This window comes from Trichomycterus rosablanca, chromosome 8 (genome assembly GCF_030014385.1).
Source record: "Trichomycterus rosablanca isolate fTriRos1 chromosome 8, fTriRos1.hap1, whole genome shotgun sequence".
In the NCBI taxonomy this organism is placed as follows: domain Eukaryota; kingdom Metazoa; phylum Chordata; class Actinopteri; order Siluriformes; family Trichomycteridae; genus Trichomycterus; species Trichomycterus rosablanca.
The window spans coordinates 20547846-20568214 of record NC_085995.1 but is presented as its reverse complement, the minus strand read 5'-3'; the positions used below and the strand labels follow the sequence as shown (position 1 = coordinate 20568214).

At 42.8% G+C, this 20369-nt stretch overlaps 1 protein-coding gene across 1 annotated transcript in view; it reads left to right on the top strand.

Moving 5' to 3' along the window:
- The window catches only part of ebf1a (EBF transcription factor 1a), a 220317-nt gene that overhangs the window by 29485 nt on the left and 170463 nt on the right, over positions 1–20369 (top strand). The window contains exon 7 of the mRNA XM_062999912.1: positions 9128–9196. Within this exon, the coding sequence (XP_062855982.1) occupies positions 9128–9196 (69 nt within the window). The remainder of the gene's footprint in view (positions 1–9127; positions 9197–20369) is intronic.

The window sequence follows — 20369 nt, the reverse complement described above, 5'->3', positions numbered from 1 at the left end:
TGGGAAAAACACACACACACACACACACACTTAAAAAGGAATCAGATTCCTAATGCCTAGTTCACACTACACAATTTTTGCAATGATTTTCGCTAGATGTGCCAGCTCGATGGCAAATCGTTGTTCAGTCAGGCTCGGAAATCGGCTTTTGATCGCTACATGTGAACTGTTCAACGGCATGAGTCGCTCGCAGACTCAAGAAAAATATCTAGCTTGCTAAATATCCGGACTGGTCGAACACTCAAAATCATGTAGTATGAAAGGTGTTGCGATCAGGTTGTGATCTGCAGTGAGTGTGGAGTCGAGCTACAGCCAATGATACGGAGCAACACAAGATATGGAGTCATGGGAAACCCGGGGGAGGAGTTGTAAATGTGTGGAGCAGGGGCATAATATAGCTTCTTTCAAAATACATCAGCACACGCACAAGCTTTACAGTATTTGTGACCTTATTGTCCATGCCAAACCATAATACCCATGTTGCATTGCAAAAAAAATATTTATTTACCGCCAACTCTCACAGCAGAACTGAAGAACGCTGCTGGTCGTGTAGCCCAATCCACTATCAGATTCATTGCTTTTTCCTTGCCACTGTCGCCCTCGGGTCGCTCAACAGGGGTTTTTGGTCTGTTGGTCCTGGAGTCTGACTTGACTTTCTCCTCCTCACAATCAGCGCACAAACAACTTTGATAGCTTGCTTCTTGTTGATTAGCATTTTTGGACATGGTATAATTTAACCCGTTTTCACTTCTCGCGTGTGTTTTCATGAAAATAATTAGTTTGGGAGACAAGACAGATTCGTCTGTGATTCCACAACAACTTAAAAGACTCCCGATTCCAAGAGATCAAGTCGTGTCGTGTGAACTGTACATCTATCTGAACACTTTGAAAGTTGTGTAGTGTATACTTAGCATAAGGCACCTTTACAGTGAGGAATTGGTAGGCAGGGAATGAGAAATGAAAGGACGCCGGACCCCAATACGTTTGTTTTAGTTGCAGCGCAACCTTCTCTTTGTATCCAGGTCATCCACTCTTCCGCTCCGGGAGGGGAGAGAGCGAAAGAAAGCCATGCACTTTTAATTAAAATCAAAAGATGAATTCCTGGCACTTAAAACTGGGTTGTGGAGATGGGCGCTCATCTATTTCGGGCTGAAGCGGGGAGCATTTGAACAGTTTTTCTTCCTAAAAATAGCCCGCTCATGCTCGGTTAATTAGGACAAGGAAAAACTCATTACTCAATGAGAATGTACATGTTATTCTTCCGTTAATGAATGCAGGTTACTTTGAGTTTTGACAGTGACATATGTGAGGGAACGGGAGCCCACGTTCTCCTTTCTCTCATCCTTCCTCCTGCTTTTTTTTTCGCTCGCTCTCTCTTTGCATATGTAATGCACTCTCGTCCATACACGTACCACAGATACCACTTTTCCACCGACGAGGAACAGGCTCCGTTCCGGTTTGCCAACTTGATTTTGAACTGGTTTGGTGTTTCGACTAAAAAAAGAGGTTTCGAAACGTGTTTGCAGCTGGCACCACAGAATACTACGTGACGTCATTTGTGGGTGTGTCAAAGCATCGAGGTTTGTGTGCTTTCACATGAGAAGGTGCAAAACTTACATCTTTTAAAGTTCATCCGATTGAATTTTGATCAGTTTGCCGCGGATATTTTCAAAGCGCCTCAAATGAGATGAACTGTTTGATATGACATGGTAAAAGCGACCTAGCTTAACAAGGCTTCTTGATGAATTTTGACAGTACAGAGCACTTATAACCTGTGATAACTAGGAGAAGTTTAGTGTTCCTATGTCTATTTTTTATTACATTAAGCAACGTTGCGCTTGTTTTACGTTAAGCTTTTTCAACTTTTACGAGAAGCGGATTCTTAGCACCCTGAGCTGCATAACCACCACACATGAATTAGATACAGCTAAAGAAATATATATGTGGAAGCTTTTAGAGTGGATTTAATAATTATTTCACACAAATATTTGTGTTGTGGAACACTTTAGTGATGTTTTATCGCACCACTCGAGCAGTGCCGCGGTGAGAGCGAAGCGCAAAACGCTTCTCCCATGATCGCACTTAAGAAAGCAACAATGGCGCGCCAGTACACCACACCTAGGTCAAAACTCAGCCTTGCCACCGGTCGTCTGAGCGCCATCTGGCGGACACAATTGGCAGTGCCTGCAGCAGATACTAATGTGACGGACTGTGTGTGGGGTGGGATCTTCATACGCTGTGTGAGGACCCTGAGAGACGCCTGTGCAGAATGCACGGGCGAGAAGAGGAGGGCTGTGTACCTGTGTCGGAAGGGGCGTGTGCAGCGACTTGCTCTCCTTGGATGCAATCGGGTATCTCTCAGCAGTGGAAGACAAATTGAGTGTGTTAAATCGGGAGGAAAATGGGGAGAAAATGCATAAAAAAACAACAAACATGAGGAACGGAGTCGCCATCGACGTCTTCTTATCACCAATAATTGAGTGATGCTTTTTGCATAAAAACGAACATCTGTAACAACAGCACAAATGCTCGCAGGTGATCTACATGCTCCGCCATCACATTTCTACTCTATACTTTTATTGCGCAACGCCCTCCGTTGATGATGCATACTTGGCTCCCAATACTGGTGGAAATGCAAGCTGAACAGAACCAGTTCAAGAACCAGAGTTCTTTTGGTGGAAAAGGTAATTCCTTCCATTAAAGAAAATTGTGACAAAGACTGACTGCACCATACGCTCCCAAACAAACTCTGCATCTCACAATTTTCAGGTATCGTCCAAGCCATGCGTCTCTGGAACAGGAACTTGCCCGTAAGGTCCAGCAAGCATGTGTTGAGACCCCCTTCATTTATCTCTATTGGGTCTAAATCCAACTAGTGTCTCATAACGTGCCAAAAAAGAGAGACAGTTGTAGGATGACAAAATGTGTAAACATCCTCCTCCCCTCATCTCTTTTTTTTCCCCCCTGTTTCGTTTCCCTTCCTCCGTCTGCCGCCGAGCTCCTCTGCTGAGCCCGCGCTGCAATAGAGGCACAATTACCAGTCTGCGATTAGGCTATTCTTCATTAATCAGGGCCGTTAATTGCCGCACGCGTTTGCCATTAGCCATATGGCGCGTCGCGAGCGGGACAGAGGCGCGGAGCCTTTTCCCATCCAACACCGCTGACAGGCAAAACAAGAAATGATCGCTCAAAAGCAACAGTGTAATTAGACGACGGAGCTCCAGATTCGTAAAGTGCTATCAACTCAAAAATGATTTCAAATGCTTTGAACCTGATGGGGGATTTCGACTGGTTTCGGGATGCATTCGTATTCACAGTCCTGAGGTAGCGCATCATTTCAATCGTTGACTTCCAAGTACTTCTGATGAACATTACTATCGGCTCTGCTATCGGCCAGCCTGGCACCTAAACAGACATGACTGGCTGTGTCTGAAGGAGGGCGGGCTAAAGGCATTCCTCATTGCTGCTTAGGGTGGCCAGACGTCCGGTTTTAGGTCGGACAGTCCGGCTTTTCAGTTGCCTGTCCTCCATCCACGCAATGCTAGGACGGACACTTAAACATCCTCCTTTTGGAGTGAACTGGTTTCATTTTTTATTAATATTATCTGTCATTGGCTCAGGTACATGTCAAAACAAATGCTTTGTATTTCATTGGTTTAACAGCCTCATTTGACTGCTTATAGTGCTACCACTGGCCAATCGCAGAAGGTCCGCCCTCTAAATGCTAGTCTGTGATTGGGTGGTTGAATTTCGCTTGCCCGCTCTGTTCTGTAAACACCGCTACCTGAGTCAATTAATCAGCTCTCATGCTCAGGAACGCTGTAAAGATGCCAAAAAGTAAACTTTTGGAGGCAGCGAGGAACGGACTGAAATATGAAAAGTAGACACAACATTTAGTGAATAAAACAGTAATTTGTTATAGAATTCTTGCTTAAATTGGTCAAAAACTCTGTTATATGGGTTCTGGATTCATTCTGTGTGTTGTGGTACCATGTCCCCCTGTTCCTAATATGACGTCCTCCTTTTGGGTGTAATGTCCGCCTTTTTGGGGTGTAATGTCCTCCTTTTTGTGACTATGAATGTGGCCACCCTATTGCTGCTGCAGTTACAGACTCTGCTGGCTGGTTGATGGCAACTGCACAGAGACGGGGAATATTGGAGAGCAGTGCGTTACTCTCTGTACGCAATACTGGTCCCTGTGTGAACCCACCTCATGCAGGCTAAAAGAAGCATTTGGCTACCACACACGTGTCAAAAGGGGCGTGTGTTAAGTCCAGCCCTGCTTGGTCACAGTAGGGGTCCTCAGTAATAGAGGAGAGGTACAACTGGGTAACCGGATATGATTAAATTAGGTGAAAAGGGAAAAATGCATAAACTGAATTTGCTAAGTAAACTGTGACATCACAACACTACTAAGTTTAGCTTTATCCAGGGTGTGTTCCTGCCTTGCACCCAGTATCTCAGGGTGGTAAGTAGGCTAGGCTAGGCCTTATCTTACATAGATAACATATTAAGTATGTTATAATAATAATAATGAGGTATTGTATTAAAATTAATACACAACTAATACATAATCTGTCAAAAATATGGTATAAATTCATGGGACCAGTGCAAATGTGTTTTCTATTAGCAGTTAGCTAACAGTTAATTAACTGTGTGATGAAGTTATTGTTTTAGAAATGTTTAGTATATTTACACTGATTAGCCATAACATTAAAACCACCTCCTTGTTTCTACACTCACTGTCCATTTTATCAGCTCCACTTACCATATAGAAGCACTTTAAAGTTCTACAATTACTGACTGTAGTCCATCTGTTTCTCTGCATGCTTTGTTAGCCCCCTTTCATGCTGTTCTTCAATGGTCAGGACCCCCCAGGACCACCACAGAGCAGTTATTATTTAGGTGGTGGATCATTCTCAGCACTGCACTGACACTGACATGGTGGTGGTGTGTTAGTGTGTGTTATGCTGGTATGAGTGGATCAGACACAGCAGCGCTGCTGGAGTTTTTAAATACCGTGTCCACTCACTGTCCACTCTATTAGACACTCCTACCTAGTTGAGTCAGAGACGATCGCTCATCTATTGCTGCTGTTTGAGTTGGTCATCTTTGAGATCTTCATCAGTGGTCAAAGGATGCTGCCCATGGGACGCTGTTGGCTGGATGTTTTTGGTTGGTGGACTATTCTCAGTCCAGTCATACCAGCACAACACACACTAACACACCACCACCATGTCAGTGTCACTGCAGTTCTCTGAATGATCCACCACCCAAGTAATACCTGCTCTGTAGTGGTCCTGGGAGAGTCCTGACCATTGAAGAACAGCATGAAAGGGGGCTAACAAAGCATGCAGAGAAACAGATGGACTACAGTCAGTAATTGTAGAACTATAAAGTGCTTCTATATAGTAAGTGGAGCTGATAAAAAAAAAGAGTGTTGAAGCAAGGAGGTGGTTTTAATGTTATGGCTGATTGGTGTATGGTGTATGGTGCATGTCTTCAAGGGCTAATAGCCTCAGTAACGAGCACACCCTGGTAATCACATAGCACAACTTAGATTTAACTTCTTCAAGTGTCACAGCTGGAAGAAACACTCCAGATGAAAGATACGGTGCGGCAGGTCCACCGAGATGAAGCGGGATAGAAAACAAAATCCCAAAATCCCAAACAAAGCTGCAGCATCGCATGGACTAATTAGCATTTTTTTTTTACATATGGAGGCTGGATGTGGGGGTGCTGATTTGTTCTCCCATGGGTGCTGGATGATGATTGGATTATTGGGATGTAGAAAGTCATATTAGCCCGTACCCGCTGCGTCTTCCCCCTCCTTTACTTTCCCAGCATGCCTCGCTCCGGCACTCCGTGGGGACCTGAGTGTGACCCACTTCTGAGAGAACAGCACTAAAGGGAAGTAAGACGGGGACGTAGAAGGAGAAAATGAAAGAACGGGAACATAAGAGAGGAGAAAAGTGTAACCAGAAACATGGTGCCATTGGTTCGCCCAAGACAAGGGTCCTCACTGTTGTTCCTCAGACTCTCTGCTGACTCCCTAATGCGTGTTCATTTGAGACGGCACCGTCCACCGTTGTGTATAAATGAGGCAGAGTCAGGGGGTCCATAAGTCGAGTCAGGGTCAAACCAGGACTGTGTTATCACACTCATCAGGCCTGTTAGCCCCTCACTCACAATACTCCTGCTATCGCATGACGCCTCTCTTCAGCCCCCTCTGCCATCTGTGCAAGGAAACGTGAGCCCAGTGCTCCACCTGCTGCTCCGCCACAACCCCCACCTACGAAGAACACAGCCCCGACCTTGCTCGTCTCCTCCTCATCCTACTTCCATCTTTCCTCACTTAAATCAGCGCTCATTGTTCAGTGTAAGCAAAGGATGCCTTCATCAGGTCAGTCGAGTCTAAATTATAGTTTCAGCACTTTTATCCAAAGTGACTTACAGTATACAGTCTAAGCAATTGGGGTTAAGGGCCTTGCTCAAGGGCCCAACAGTGGCAACCTGGCAGTGGTGGGGTTTGAACCAGTGATCTTCTTATTACTAGTCCAGTATCCTAACCGCTAGGCTACAGCTACAACCAATAATATGTATATCTGGACACATGACCATAAGCTTCATTCAAAACTATAGGCACTGACACAGAGTCAGCCTCTAATTTGCCACTATAACAGACTCCACTCTTCTGGAATGGCTCACAAGATTTTAAAGTGTGTCCGACTATTGTGCCCATTCAGTTATAAAGCCAGGTTCTTATATTGAACAACAAAACCTGGCTAGATCAATCAGCGTTCAATTCATCCCAAGGGTTTAAAGGGTTAAGGTCAGAGCACTGGACCTGGTTACTAGAGTTCCTCCACACCAAACTTGTCAAATCATGTCTTTATGAACCATAACTTCATATCATTTGTATTTTACCACAGAGATGTTCACAAGTCACAAAATACGAGTCCGAGTCAAGTCACGAGTCTTTAGGCTAGAGTCCGAGTCAAGTCACAAGTCTTTAGGCTAGAGTCCGAGTCAAGTCACGAGTCTTTAGGCTAGAGTCCGAGTCAAGTCACAAGTCTTTAGGCTAGAGTCCGAGTCAAGTCACGAGTCTTTAGGCTAGAGTCCGAGTCAAGTCACGAGTCAATATAATACAAAACATATATTGGAAATGTAGCGTAGAAATAAACAAATAATATGTAAGTTCAGATAAAAAACAACATCAGATTAGCAACTGTACTTTGCCATTTTACTTAGTGCTTTTACTTTCCTCTGTACCAGTTAAAAGCTTAAACTAATATGTTTTGTTTTCATTGCAAAACAAAAGCGTGCAATAAATCACGGCACAGCGGTCAAAATCCAAAACACAGCAAAAAAAAATCATAACCACTGCTTACCTTAGCTTATGTTCTTCCAGATGCTATTACATTTATAACCGTGTGTCCCATTAGGAATATAATCCGTTATTTTGTAAATGTGCTTATAATTAAAAACCTCCAAACTTTTCCCGGTTGTGAAGTAAAACACGAACTCATTTGAAAGCCAATCAAGCGTTTCATTGACAATCATCTGTGTGACGCAAACTGAATAAATGCAAATAACAGCATTTTCTTACTAAAAATTTTAATCAGAGGGTCTGATTGGTTCAGAAAGCGGTTCTTCCATTCACACCAGCTGTTCCCGTGAAGTGCACTTGGTAGGGTATTCCACCTATTTTAAGTGAGATTCCAATCCAAAGGAGGGAGTAGGGAGCGACGCTTCATCACTACGCTGGAAGCTGGCTGGAACATTTACCCATTGCGTGCGTTGCAGGTTAAGACGGCTGAAGCGTTATTAGAGAGCAGAAAATGACACGATCAGAATGATGTCGGATCATATATTTATAATTGTCACAACTAATGTTAACACATGCTGACTTTTGTTGTCTACAAGTCATTTGAAACGAGTCCGAGTCGAGTCTGAAGTTGCTGAAAATCTCTGTTTTACCACTGCTTTATCCTGGTCCGGGTTCCACGTTCATTTTCATTTCATTTTACACAACCCGAACAGGGTGCCAATTTATCTATGGGCCATCCTTCCAGACACAGCCAATAGTGTCTGTGTAGTTGCATAAGTAGCACAGTAGCATAACAGACCGCTTTACCTCTCAAACACCTGCCACAAAGTCAGAAACATCATCGTAAGCTTTATAGCTCCAGCAGTTTCCTCCTACTGTCCATTCAGCTTGGAGAGAATTCCGCCTTCCAACAAGCCAACTTGCCACTTGGTGTGAATGGCTGATACCCAGCAATGCACTAATACCCTACTTAGGGTGTTTTTTCAGCACTTTGTTCAGTGTTACCCTTAAAGACATTGGACCAACAATGACTATGATCATTGGTTACAGAGGATAAAATAATAATAATCCTAAATAATTAAATAATGGCATAAATAAACATATACAAGAAGCATTGGTGCTTTATAGCTCAGGCAGTTTGGTATTTTTTTCCCATTTACTGTCCACACAGCTGTTTTCTTTGGGTATGCTGCTTTCCAACAAGCCAACTTCTATCTTCCAACAAGCCAACTCGTCCCTCGGCTGATACCCTGCAATGCACAGATGCTGTACTTTGGACCAAGAATAACTAAAATAATGACTAAATTTTTCTATGTACTGCACCTAACATTTTTTATGTGACATCCTGCACAGAGATCTAATTGTAGATCTGTCCTTTGGCCTCAATTTCGGCAGATCTCATGTCAAAATAGGCCTGCTGCAACTCATAACACATAGCTTGTTTGGATAACTTCCAGCTGTTGGGTCAAATCAGGGTTCAGCTGTGTTCTCAGCAAGATCATAATGTATTAGGGACGTGCATGAGACCGCTCAATGGGTTCTAATTTGACAGGACTGAATACTGCATGTAAAAAAGCACCTTCACGTCACCCACATGTCAGCTCCTTTGTTATCCGTAATGATCAGGATGTACGTAGTGAGGCTGTAGATTGGAGGGCGAGTGTGTGCACAGACGGAGATTTGTTCTGTAATTGCTACCTCGAACTGCTTCGGTTCAACCTAAACATATGTACAGTAGCAGCTGGGTTAACCCCTGTTTTCCTCTCTCTCTACCCCCATTCCTTGTCCCTGTCTTAGCCGCTGTTGTGACAAGAAGAGTTGTGGCAACCGTAATGAGACGCCGTCCGACCCGGTCATCATCGACAGGTAAGAGGAGGATTTACACTCTATTAATGTGCTTGTGTGTGTGTGTGTTAGTGTGTGTATGTACAGAGAAAAACCAGCATCGCCATCGACACTCATCAGAATTTCTTCACCTGCCTTGCTTGGGTTACAGACTGCTCCTTGTTTGATTTTTTAAAGGTCTAGTGTGTGGGCCATTTGAATTATCATTCCAACTATGCATACAGTATAAAAAAAAACATTATTATTATCATCTTTATTTATTTTAACATCATGTATTATTGTCCAGACTGTAAAAAATGGTCATTTGCATTACTTTCAACCATTTCCACCAAAGCTGATATGCTGTTTGGTGAATCAGCACTTCAGGAAGAATTGAAATGCCCTAATGTATGTCATATTTATTTCTGTGAAGCATTATTACAGTTTAGGAGCCAGAGACATGCTGTATAGCACTTACACACTCCATCATTAGTAGTGCACTCTGCCGGAACTACTTTTTTGCAGAGCGAATCAATCCAATCACTAATAATAATAATAATAATAAGTTTAATTTATATAGAAATATATACAGAAATACTGTTTGAGAAGAAAAGTCTTCAGGAAGATTTAAAACAAGAGACAGTAGAGTCATCACGCAGAGATTGAGGCAGAGAGTTCCGGAGCTTAGAAGCTATAGCACTAAAAGTTCTGCCACCCACTGAGGAGGGTCTAGTAAGAGGCGTAGAGAGGAACCTGCCACATTGTAGTGGAACTTTTCTGTCAGAAAGCAAACTCAGACACAAGAGATTCTTTTAAGCTGGATTGAAGTTTAATGAAAGCACAAATGTGGATTCTGGCGCCCAGGAGGCGCAGCGGGATATTATGCTGAACTCCTGGGTTCGAAATTCGGTGTTGCCACCGGTCGGCTGGGCGCCATCTGGCGGGCATAATTGGCAGTACCTGCAGCAGATACTAACTGGCCACCGTATCTGCAGGGTGAGGGTCGGACTATGTGTGGTTGGGTGGGTCCTCATACGCTGTGTAAGGACTTTGATTGGCAGAAAGCCCGGGCGAGAAGAGGAGGGCTGTACACGTGTCGGAAGAGGCGTGCACAGCGAAGTGCTCTCCTTGGATGCAATCTGGTATCTCTCAGCAGCGGAAGACAAAAAGGGAGGAAAATGGGGAGAAAATGCATAAAAAAAAATAATTGCGCATTCTTACATACAGCATAGAACCATACCACAGTAAGAACAACTAAGTAATTTTACATAGGTCTCATATACCTCATCGCCAACCCCTGCTCCTCAGAGTCGGACACAAGAGAATCAGGAAGATGCCATGAAACATCACAATATATGTTATTCAAAAATAAGAAAATACATCTGGCACCATAGAATCTGCTATGTTCTAAATAATTCTGGTCTTGTGATGTGATAGCTTGTCTTTCTTAGATTTACTTTGGTTTTACATCCTTGTTATATTTATGTTTGCACATTCTATCTGTTCTCTTCTGTGACCTTGGTTGCAGTGCTCTAAATACCATCTTACTGAGTATGTGTTTTACATCCTACACTTAATGATTACTAAATATTTGAAAATACATTATTTGATCATAAAAAGTCCCTTACTCATATTAGGAAGGTAAGGGTGTATAAGCCTGTGCCAGACCATGGATGGCTTTAATAGTAACAAGCAGAATTTTGAATTTTATATGTGACATAACCGGAAACCAGTGCAGTTCATTTATAATGGGGGTGATGTGGGCTGAGAACTCTCGCCGCAGAGTTTTAAATGTGTTGCAGCTTGGTTTATCAATCAATGCAAGAAAAAATAAAGGCATGAATCAGTGTTTTAGCATCGTTAATGTAGAGTAGATGTAGCTGAGATGGAAAAATGCAGATTTGGTTAGTGAACTGATATGGGATTCGAAAAAAGAAAGAGAGAAGTCAGACATTACTCAGAGGTTCCTAACAGTAGGCGAAGGCTTTCTCGGGACGTTGTCGATGTCATTGATGAAATTAGGCATTTTGTGATGATATTCTTGGACCCGACTAACAGAGGTTCAGTTTTGTCCGTCCTGAACTTTAGGAGGTTATTATTCAGTCAGGATTTCAGTGTGGTGATACAAAAAAAAATGTTTGGCACTTTAGTGCGATTTTGTGCTTGCTGCAGTGCTCAAACTTTACCTAATAACACTTTGACCCAGTTTGCTGCTGATCTTTTCAAAGCGCCTCCAATGAGACGAACTGTTTGATATGATGCATTATACAACAGTTAGTTCCGACCTTACAGTCTGATTGGTTGAGAAGCGTTCTAGCGGTCTTCTCTGTTATCACAAATATCAGCACGGCCTTTTCACACCACAACTGTATTACTCCGCTGACGCGTTGCCAGTAACGACAAGCTTCACGCACACAAGCCGCTGGTTGTTTTGTAGGCCTATTTGTGCTCAAACACATCCAGAAATTGATAAAATGGATCACTTTCAGATAACATTCGACCTAAATTCTATCTTTTAATTCTTAATTAATTTTATTTTTAGCTTTTTCTCCTTTTCCTTTTATCTTTGCTTATTATTTTTATTCCAAGCTAGCGTTACTTTGTAGTGTTAAACTATATGCCTTTTTTAGCCTACTGTGTTAAGGCAGGGTAGGGAATTTTCACCGTTGCATAGCAGCAACTCATTCGTTGTGGAACTACTTTTTGGCGGAAGGTATTGTCAATATTAAAGCATATTCAATATGAAATTCAGGGCTTCTTTAACTTATTTTCTTTCTTTATTTTGTAAGAACTGTTGTATAAAAGCAATAGAACACTTGAGGTTGTGTGTTATCGCGAATAACACACTCCCTCTCATGTTCTATTGCTTAAGTAAAAGCGACTCAGGCATTACAAACAACACTTAATGTGAACAAAGCTTATTATACTAAAACAACCAAGGAATTTCATTGGTGGAGAGAACTTATGAGCAGTAATAATTAAGAGAGGTTTAGTGTTCCTGTGTTATTCTTTTAATACATTTTAAAGTCACATTAAGCTTTTTTAACAATACGTTTTTTAGACTCTGTCGGAAAAGCTGTTTCTCACCATTTCTCAGCAACACGAGTCATAACACAAGTTTAAAAGTGAAACAGTGAGGACAATTCAGCTAAACACAGATACATGTGGACGCTTTCAGAGTGGATTTGACGGTTACTCCACACAAATTCGTATTCGTCTCATGACGTTTTACCGCACCCAGTGGCCCAGTTTGCACCAAGGCTCGCGGTGAGCGAATAATGTATATCTGAATGTCAACAACGTAACAGTGAAAGCCAAGGCTGTGGCGCTGAAAAATTTAACCTATGTGTAAGATATAGATGAGGGCAGCTGTAGCCTAATGGTCAGGGTACTGGACCAGTAATCAGTAGGTTGCCAGTTCAAAACCCCACCACTGCCAGATTGCCACTTTTGGGCCCCTGAGCAAGGCCCTTAACCCTCAGTTGCTTAGATTGTATGTAAATGTAGATGACAAAGAGAATCACCGGAGAAGTCCAAAACAACACCTTTGAATTGTGTGAGCAGACGCCGCTTCTGTTTACCAAACCGGTAGCATGAACAGGCCTCCATGCTCAGCCGTGTGTGTCTCCTGTGCATATTCTCATTTTGAAATCCAGCAAGGGGGTTTCTACAGCGCTGCCGAGTTCACGTTTCATTTACATGACAGGATGAATTCTTCTACTGAGGAATCCATTAAGTTCGGAGGGCAGCTGCGCACTGAAGGAAAGGCTGCAATGGAGAAGTTGAAGTTGAGGCCAGATGTCTGTGCAGGAGTTTGTTATATGTGGCGATATGTGTTTGTGTGTTAATGAACCGCCGCGCTATTGGATGAACACAGCTGTTGCAAATTTGCCGAGGCTCTGTCAGCGGTAGTGTGTTAAAGGCTCCTACCTGGATGCTTGCGTCTCTGTGTGCGAGTGTGTTGAGGGTTTGTTTCTGCTTCAGTGGGCCAGAACGCTTCACAGTTCACACAGACAGCTGCACCCTCGCTATGCCACATGGCCTCACCTATACCCAGCACACACACACACACACTTGGACTGAGCCATATCTTTATACAGTATCAATATCATAATAAATTGGAGTATTGCTGCAGATATTAACAGTTATAAGCTAAATTTACTTAGTTGACTTTAAAAAGAGCTATTGGGGTTTAAACCTGGCCCTTGGTTACAATTTTTGTTTTATGTCTGTTTTGGTTTCTATTTGGATTTCCAGTTTCGTTTCACCTCCCAAAACTGCTAGCAATAGGACAGGCAAATTTCTATCAAACCCCTGGTTTGGGTGAGGGTGTGATGGATTGACACCTTGGCCAGGCTACAGACATGCTGAAACTTCTTTTAGGATAAAGCAGGGCATCCAGGGTGAAAACTGCTGCTATGGCAACCTCTAAATACACGCTAAAAGAATAAAAACGTTTCTGATCCCTGACTTCAGTCCTACTGAACAGCTTGGAATGAAGTGGAATGTTGACCAACATCAGTGTCCAGCTGTACAAATGTGGCTGGATCACACAGAGGTCACTCTATTTCAATGACATTTGTTTCTGAAGTGATGAGAGGTGAGGTCAGGTGTCCAAATATTTTTGATGTGAATCTTTTTTCTAAACATTCATTCATTGTCTGTTTTACCACCGCTTTATCCTGGTCAGGGTCGTGGTGGGTGCAGTTTACAAGGCAAAAGGTAGGAAACACCCTGGACAGGTCACCAGTCCATCACAGGGCGAACACCCATACACACACACTCGTACCTAAAGGCACTTTTGTATCTCAAATGAACCTGACTTCATGTCTTTGGACTGTGGGAGGAAACAAACAGGGAGAACAGGCAAACTCCACACAGAAAGGACCCAGATTGCTCCACCTGGGAATCGAACCCAGGACCTTCTTGCTGTGGGGCAACAGTGCTACCCTTTCTAAACATACACTGATCAGCCATAACATTAAAACCACCTCCTTGTTTCTACACACACTGTCCATTTTATCAGCTTCACTTACCACATAGAAGCATTTTAAAATTCTACAATTACTGACTGTAGTCCATCTGTTTCTCTGCATGCTTTTTTAGCCTGCTTTCACCCTGTTCTTCAATGGTCAGGACCACCACAGAGCAGGTATTATTTGAGTGGTGGATCATTCTCAGCCCTGCAGTGACACTGACATGGTGGTGGTGTGTTAGTGTGTGTTGTTTTGGTATGAGTGGATCAGACACAGCAGCGCTGCTGGAGTTTTTAAATACCGTGTCCACTCACTGTCCACTCTATTAGACACTCCTACCTGGTTGGTCCACCTTGTAGATATAAAGTCAGAGATGATTGCTCATCTATTGCTGCTGTTTGAGTTGGTCATCTTCTAGACCTTCATCAGTGGTCACAGGACGCAGCCCACGGTGCGCTGTTGGATGGATATATTTTTGGTTGGTGGACTTTTCTCAGTCCAGCAGTGACAGCGAGGTGTTTGAAAACTCATTGCTGTGTCTTATCCACTCATACCAGCACAACACACACTAACACACCACCACCATGTCAGTGTCAATGCAGTGCTGAGAATGACCCACCACCCAAATAATACCTACACTGTAGTAGTCCTGACCATTGAAGAACAGCATGAAAGTAGTGCTCCTATATGGTAAGTGGAGCTGATAAAATGGACAGTGAGTGTAGAAACAAGGAGGTGGTTTTAATGTTATGGCTGATTGGTGTATTTTATATATCCTAATCCTAATCCACATGTTCCTTATTACTGGCAATTTTTCCTTACTATCCTTCTCCAAATGCTTCTTTGTGTCAGTACTTTATTTTATATATAAGATTTTGGTGTCATGAGAGTGGCTGTGCTTTAACTGGATTTTCCCAGTTGTGCTCCGACCCAATATGACCGCCTCCGGGCTCAGGTGTGAGGGCACTGTTAATTGACAGCAAAAGTGGAAAGGAATTAAACAGCAGTTTTTTTTTTCTTCCTCCACTTTGCTCGGCAGGACAGAAAGAAATAGGTCATGTGATAAAAAGCGAAGGAAATTAAAATGACACCAAAAGACTTCTGAATTTATTACTGAAATTATACGGCCGCGCTGCGAGGTCTGGCTTAACGAAGAAACAAGGAGCTAGCAGAATCAACTCCACACACACACACACACACACACACACACACACACAGATATTAAAAATATGTATTCAGGCCTCTGTTTCCCCTCAATGTTCTTTAGTTGAATAAATAAGAGCTCATTAGCGTGCTCTTGTTTCAAACAGCTGATTAGGTTTTACAGCAGTAATTAGCCAGGCTAGCACTAATTCCTCTGGAAGAGTAATGAGAGTGATTTCCTAATTAGCTTGCTCTCATAAGACGCCACGATAGGCCGCTACAGCGAAACCGGGAAAATATCGGTAGAATAAAGGCGACTAACGACGTCTTATTAGATTGTTAAAAGAACAAATCTCACCCTCAGTGCAGTGCACCCCTGGTGCGAGCAGAAAGCTCACAGCTCTGTGATCATACCTGTAATTTGGGAAGGATAAAAATGCTCTGAACTCAAGTCAGACCTTAACAGAAACATGCTAAACACAGGGACTCATTTTGACACAGTTTGTATTAGGAAAACAACAAAAAATGCTTAACGGTTTGTGATCAGTTAAGAGTAGCTAATTCACCTGCTGATGTTTTCATTTCATTTTCATCTTTTACTACAGCTTGATCCTGGTCAGGGTCGTGGTGGGTCTGGTTTCCTCTGAATTACTTTACGCAGTACAGTAACACAAGCCGGATAGGACGTCAATTCATCACAGAGCCTCGGCCTTCCCTCCAGACATGAGTGGATCAGACACAGCAGTGCTGCTGGAGTTTTTAAATACCGTGTCCACTCACTGTCCACTCTATTAGACACTTCTACCTGGTTGGTCCACCTTGTAGATGTAAATCAGAGACGATCGCTCATCTATTGCTGCTGTTTGAGTTGGTCATCTTCTAGACCTTCATCAGTGGTCACAGGATGCTGCCCACAGGGCGCTGTTGGCTTCCCTCCAGACACAGCCAATCTGTATATGTCTGTATATCCTGTCTGATGCCAAATCGGCCAATTGCACCACTGGAGATTCCAACCCTTGATCCCGGTGGTAGTGGGCTATAAAAAGAAGTAAATCCTCTTTTTTAATTAATAATTTTTGTAAACATTATATAAAATAAATAGGTGAACAATAGATTTGTTGCCCTGTGTTGAATTGGCATCCTAAAGAGGTGGGGGTAGTTAGGGGTTGTTTGTTTATTAGGATTTTAACGTCATGTTTTACACTTTGGTTACATTCATGACTGGAACGGTAGTTACTAATTACACAAGATTCGTGGACCATTTAGTGTCTCCCATTAACCTCACTTGCATGTCTTTGGACTGTGGGAGGAAACCAGAGCACACAGAGGAAACCCACAGGGAGAACATGCAAACTCCACACAGAAAGGACCCGGACCGTCCCACCTGGGGATCGAACACAGGACCTTCTTGCTGTGAGGCGACAGTGCTACCCACTTAGCCACCATGCCGCCCTCTGTGAGGCGACAGTGCTACCCACCGAGCCACCGTGCCACCCCACATGTATACACTACCCAGTTAATTACTGGCAGCGTCATGTGTGAAAGAGGTTAAAGAAAGTGTAATAGAAAGCGTCTTTCCATACATGACTGGGTCTCTTTCACATCCCTCAGCTTTTCTTCTCCTTCAGTCCTTTAAATGCCCCAGTATGATCAATTCAAATACTTCAATCTGCTCCTATTGACACAGACACAAAGAGCACTGACATCTAATAGCAGCTCTTTAACTCTGCTTTTCACTACCTACTGTTTCATCTGTATAAGGATCCCTCATTCACATTCTCTCAGTCTTTCTCTTTCTGTGTGCGCTGGGAGTAACAGAAGCTCGCTGAGCACTACCCCGGTGTACAGAGCCGTTGTTCTAGCTCCCTGGGAAGAATCTCCTGTGCCACAGATATTTACCGATTTCCCCGTCCCGCCGCTCGGCGCAAAACGGCTCTGCGCCCCTCTGGCCACCTTCAACCCCGCTGGTGGGCATTTTTTTGATGATGCGTACAACATCTGGTTTTGCACAGTGTGAGGAAATAGAACGTAGAGGAATATATACAGAGAGGATGTGAAACATGTCGGAAAGTGGGTCATTTTGCCCTTCGAGTATAAATATTTCATGCCGTCCTTGGCTGCTGCCCTACACCGCAATGCTGGCCACTAGTGATGCGCAAGCAAAAGACTTACTGTTTAGCATAAGAATACAGGATGTGATGTCACACCGAGACCTGGATTTTTGTTTGGAATATTCTGACATGCTGATAAACATAGACTTTTAGGGGGTCATTTTTGGATAGTGTACATTAGTACTGACCAGAAAAGGGCTCACATGATGAATAGTAGACGTGTAGTCAATATCAAGACAGTGGTCTACAAGCCCAAATCAGAAAAACTAAGACATTATGGAAAATGTGAATAATAAAAAAAACACAGAGTTTCTTACATTTACTTTGACTTTTATTTGATTGCAGACAGGATGAACCTGAGATATTTTATATTTTGTCTGCTCAACTTTATTTCATTTATTAATAAACATCCATTCCTGCATTTCAGGCCTGCAACACATTCCAAAAAAAAGTTGGGACAGTAAAGCATTTACCACTTTGTATTGTTGCCATTCCTTTTCACCACACTTAAAAGACGTTTTGGCACCAAGGATACCAAGTGATTTAGTGTTTCAGCTTTTATTTTGTCCCATTCTTCCTGCAAACACGTCTTAAGATGTGCAACAGTACGGGGTCGTCGTTGCTGCATTTTTCGTTTCACAATTCTCTACACATTCTCTATTGGGGAAAGGTCAGGACTGCAGGCAGGCAGGCCAGTCCAGTACTGGTACCCTCTTCTTCTGCACCCATGCCTTTGTAATGTGTGCAGCATGTGGTTTTGCATTGTCTTGTTAAAAAATACATGGACGTCCCTGGAAAAGATGTCTTCTTAAAGGCAGCATATGTTGCTCTAAGATCTCAGTGTACTTTTCTGCATTAATGCTGCATCACAGAAGTGTAAATGACCTTTGCTAAGGGCACTGACACAGCCCCATACCATGACAGACCCTGGCTTTTGGACTTGTTGCTGATAAAAGTCTGGATGGTCCTTTTCGTCTTTGGTCCGGAGCACAGGGTGATCTGTAATACTAATTCGTTTGACCTCAGTACATGTTTCCACTGTGTGATGGTCCACCCTGAATACCATAGAGCCCAGAGAACTCAACGCTGCTTCTGAACATGGTTAACATAAGGCTTCTTTTTTTGCACAGTAAAGTTTTAAGGGGCATTTGTGCATGTACGTAACTCTGTATTGTAGTGCTTGACAAAGGTTTGGCAAAGTAATCCCTCACCCATGTGGTTATATCAGCTATTGTTGAATAATGGTTCATGATGCAGTGCCGTCTGAAATTCCTCCCGATTCCTTGAATTGTTTAATGATATTATGCACTGTAGACAAATAAATATGCAAATCCCTTCCAATCTGTCTTTGAGGTACATTGTTTTTGAACATTTCAATAATTTTCTCACACATTTGTTGAAAACTGGAGATCCTCTTCCCACCCTTGCTCCTTGGCCAAAAAATGATCACTTGTTGACATCACCTGTCTGAAATCACATCATTATTTAGTTTGCCCCGTCCCAACTTTTTTGGAATGTGTTGCAGGCCTGAAATGCAAGAATGGATGTTTATTAATAAATGAAGTGAAGTTGAGCAGACAAAACATAAAATATATCAGGTTCATACTGTCTGCAATGAACTAAAAGTCAAAGTAAATGTAAGAAACACTTTTATTTTTCATATTTTAATATGGAGTATGCTATTTATGACATGAGCTTGAAGATAGATTTACTGTTATAAACACGCAGCTTCAACAAACCACATTTATGCATTTTATTTAGACACATGTAAATAACTGCATTCTAAATGTAGCGCTTTCCCACAACAGCCCCGAAACAGCGAAGTGCTTTTAGCAGTTTTCTTACCATATATTGACGGAACAGCGCAGGAACTAGAGGAAGGAAGTGTGTGAGAGAAGAGAGACAGCGGTGTGTGTAATGTTAGTGGATTAGGCAGATCGGTTGCAGCGAAGCGTTCTCTGTATCAGCTGGGCAAAAACAATCTGTGGCTGAACTGAAATGGCCATTGTTGGAGTAATCCTTACCAGATTGCAGGCCTATTGTGAGGGCAATTAAAGCCTGTGAGTGTGTGTGTGTGTGTGAGAGAGAGAGAGAGAGAGAGAGCGAGAGAGACAGAATGCTTCATATAGGAAAAGCGGTTGGTTACAATTGTGTAAGACAGCTGGAGAAATGGCAGAGGAATGTTTAACTTGCAGAGAAAAAGCAGAAAGTGTGTGTGTGTGTGTTGGCTGCACCTCATGTGCGTGACTTTTCAAGCTAAGAGGCAGGACTGTCACCTCTGCTGAAAGGTGATGCGCTTCTGAGCAGCGACAGTGTGCTTTCTTGAAATGTGTGTGTGTGTGTGTGTGTGGCCTACTCGAGGTCAAGCTGTAAAGGAATAATAAAAGGCCAACCTCTGCCTTTCCAAGTTAATCTAAGGTTAACAATATGTAGTTCACTGTCAACAATCCTATCCTCCGCTTGGACGATCTCCAAAGAGTTGCATGCAATCCACTCTGCTCACCCCCGCCTGTGGGTCTATGATTGTGTGTGTGTGTGTGTGTGTGTGTACCTGTATCTTGCATATAAACATGCTCAGTGTAAGTATTTAGACAGACAGACAGACAGACAGACAGACAGATAGATAGATAGATAGATAGATAGACAGATGGACAGACGGACAGACAGACAGATGGGTAGACTGATAGACAGACAGACAGACATATGGGTAGATGGATAGACAGACAGACAGACAGACAGACAGACAGATAGACAGATAGAGGGCCTGTGGGTACATATGGAGGTGTTATTTCGGTATACATCTTAAGACTGGTATAGATTGTGAAGTATCAACTGTAAAGTATAAATAATAAAGTGTACTACAGTGCAGAGATTGATTTGATGTGTTGTTGAGTTTCGAAATGTCTCAGGGTGCAATACATGAGACGCAGTGGTAGCCTAGCAAGTAAAGCTTTGGAATATCAATCTGAAGATTGTCGGTTCAAA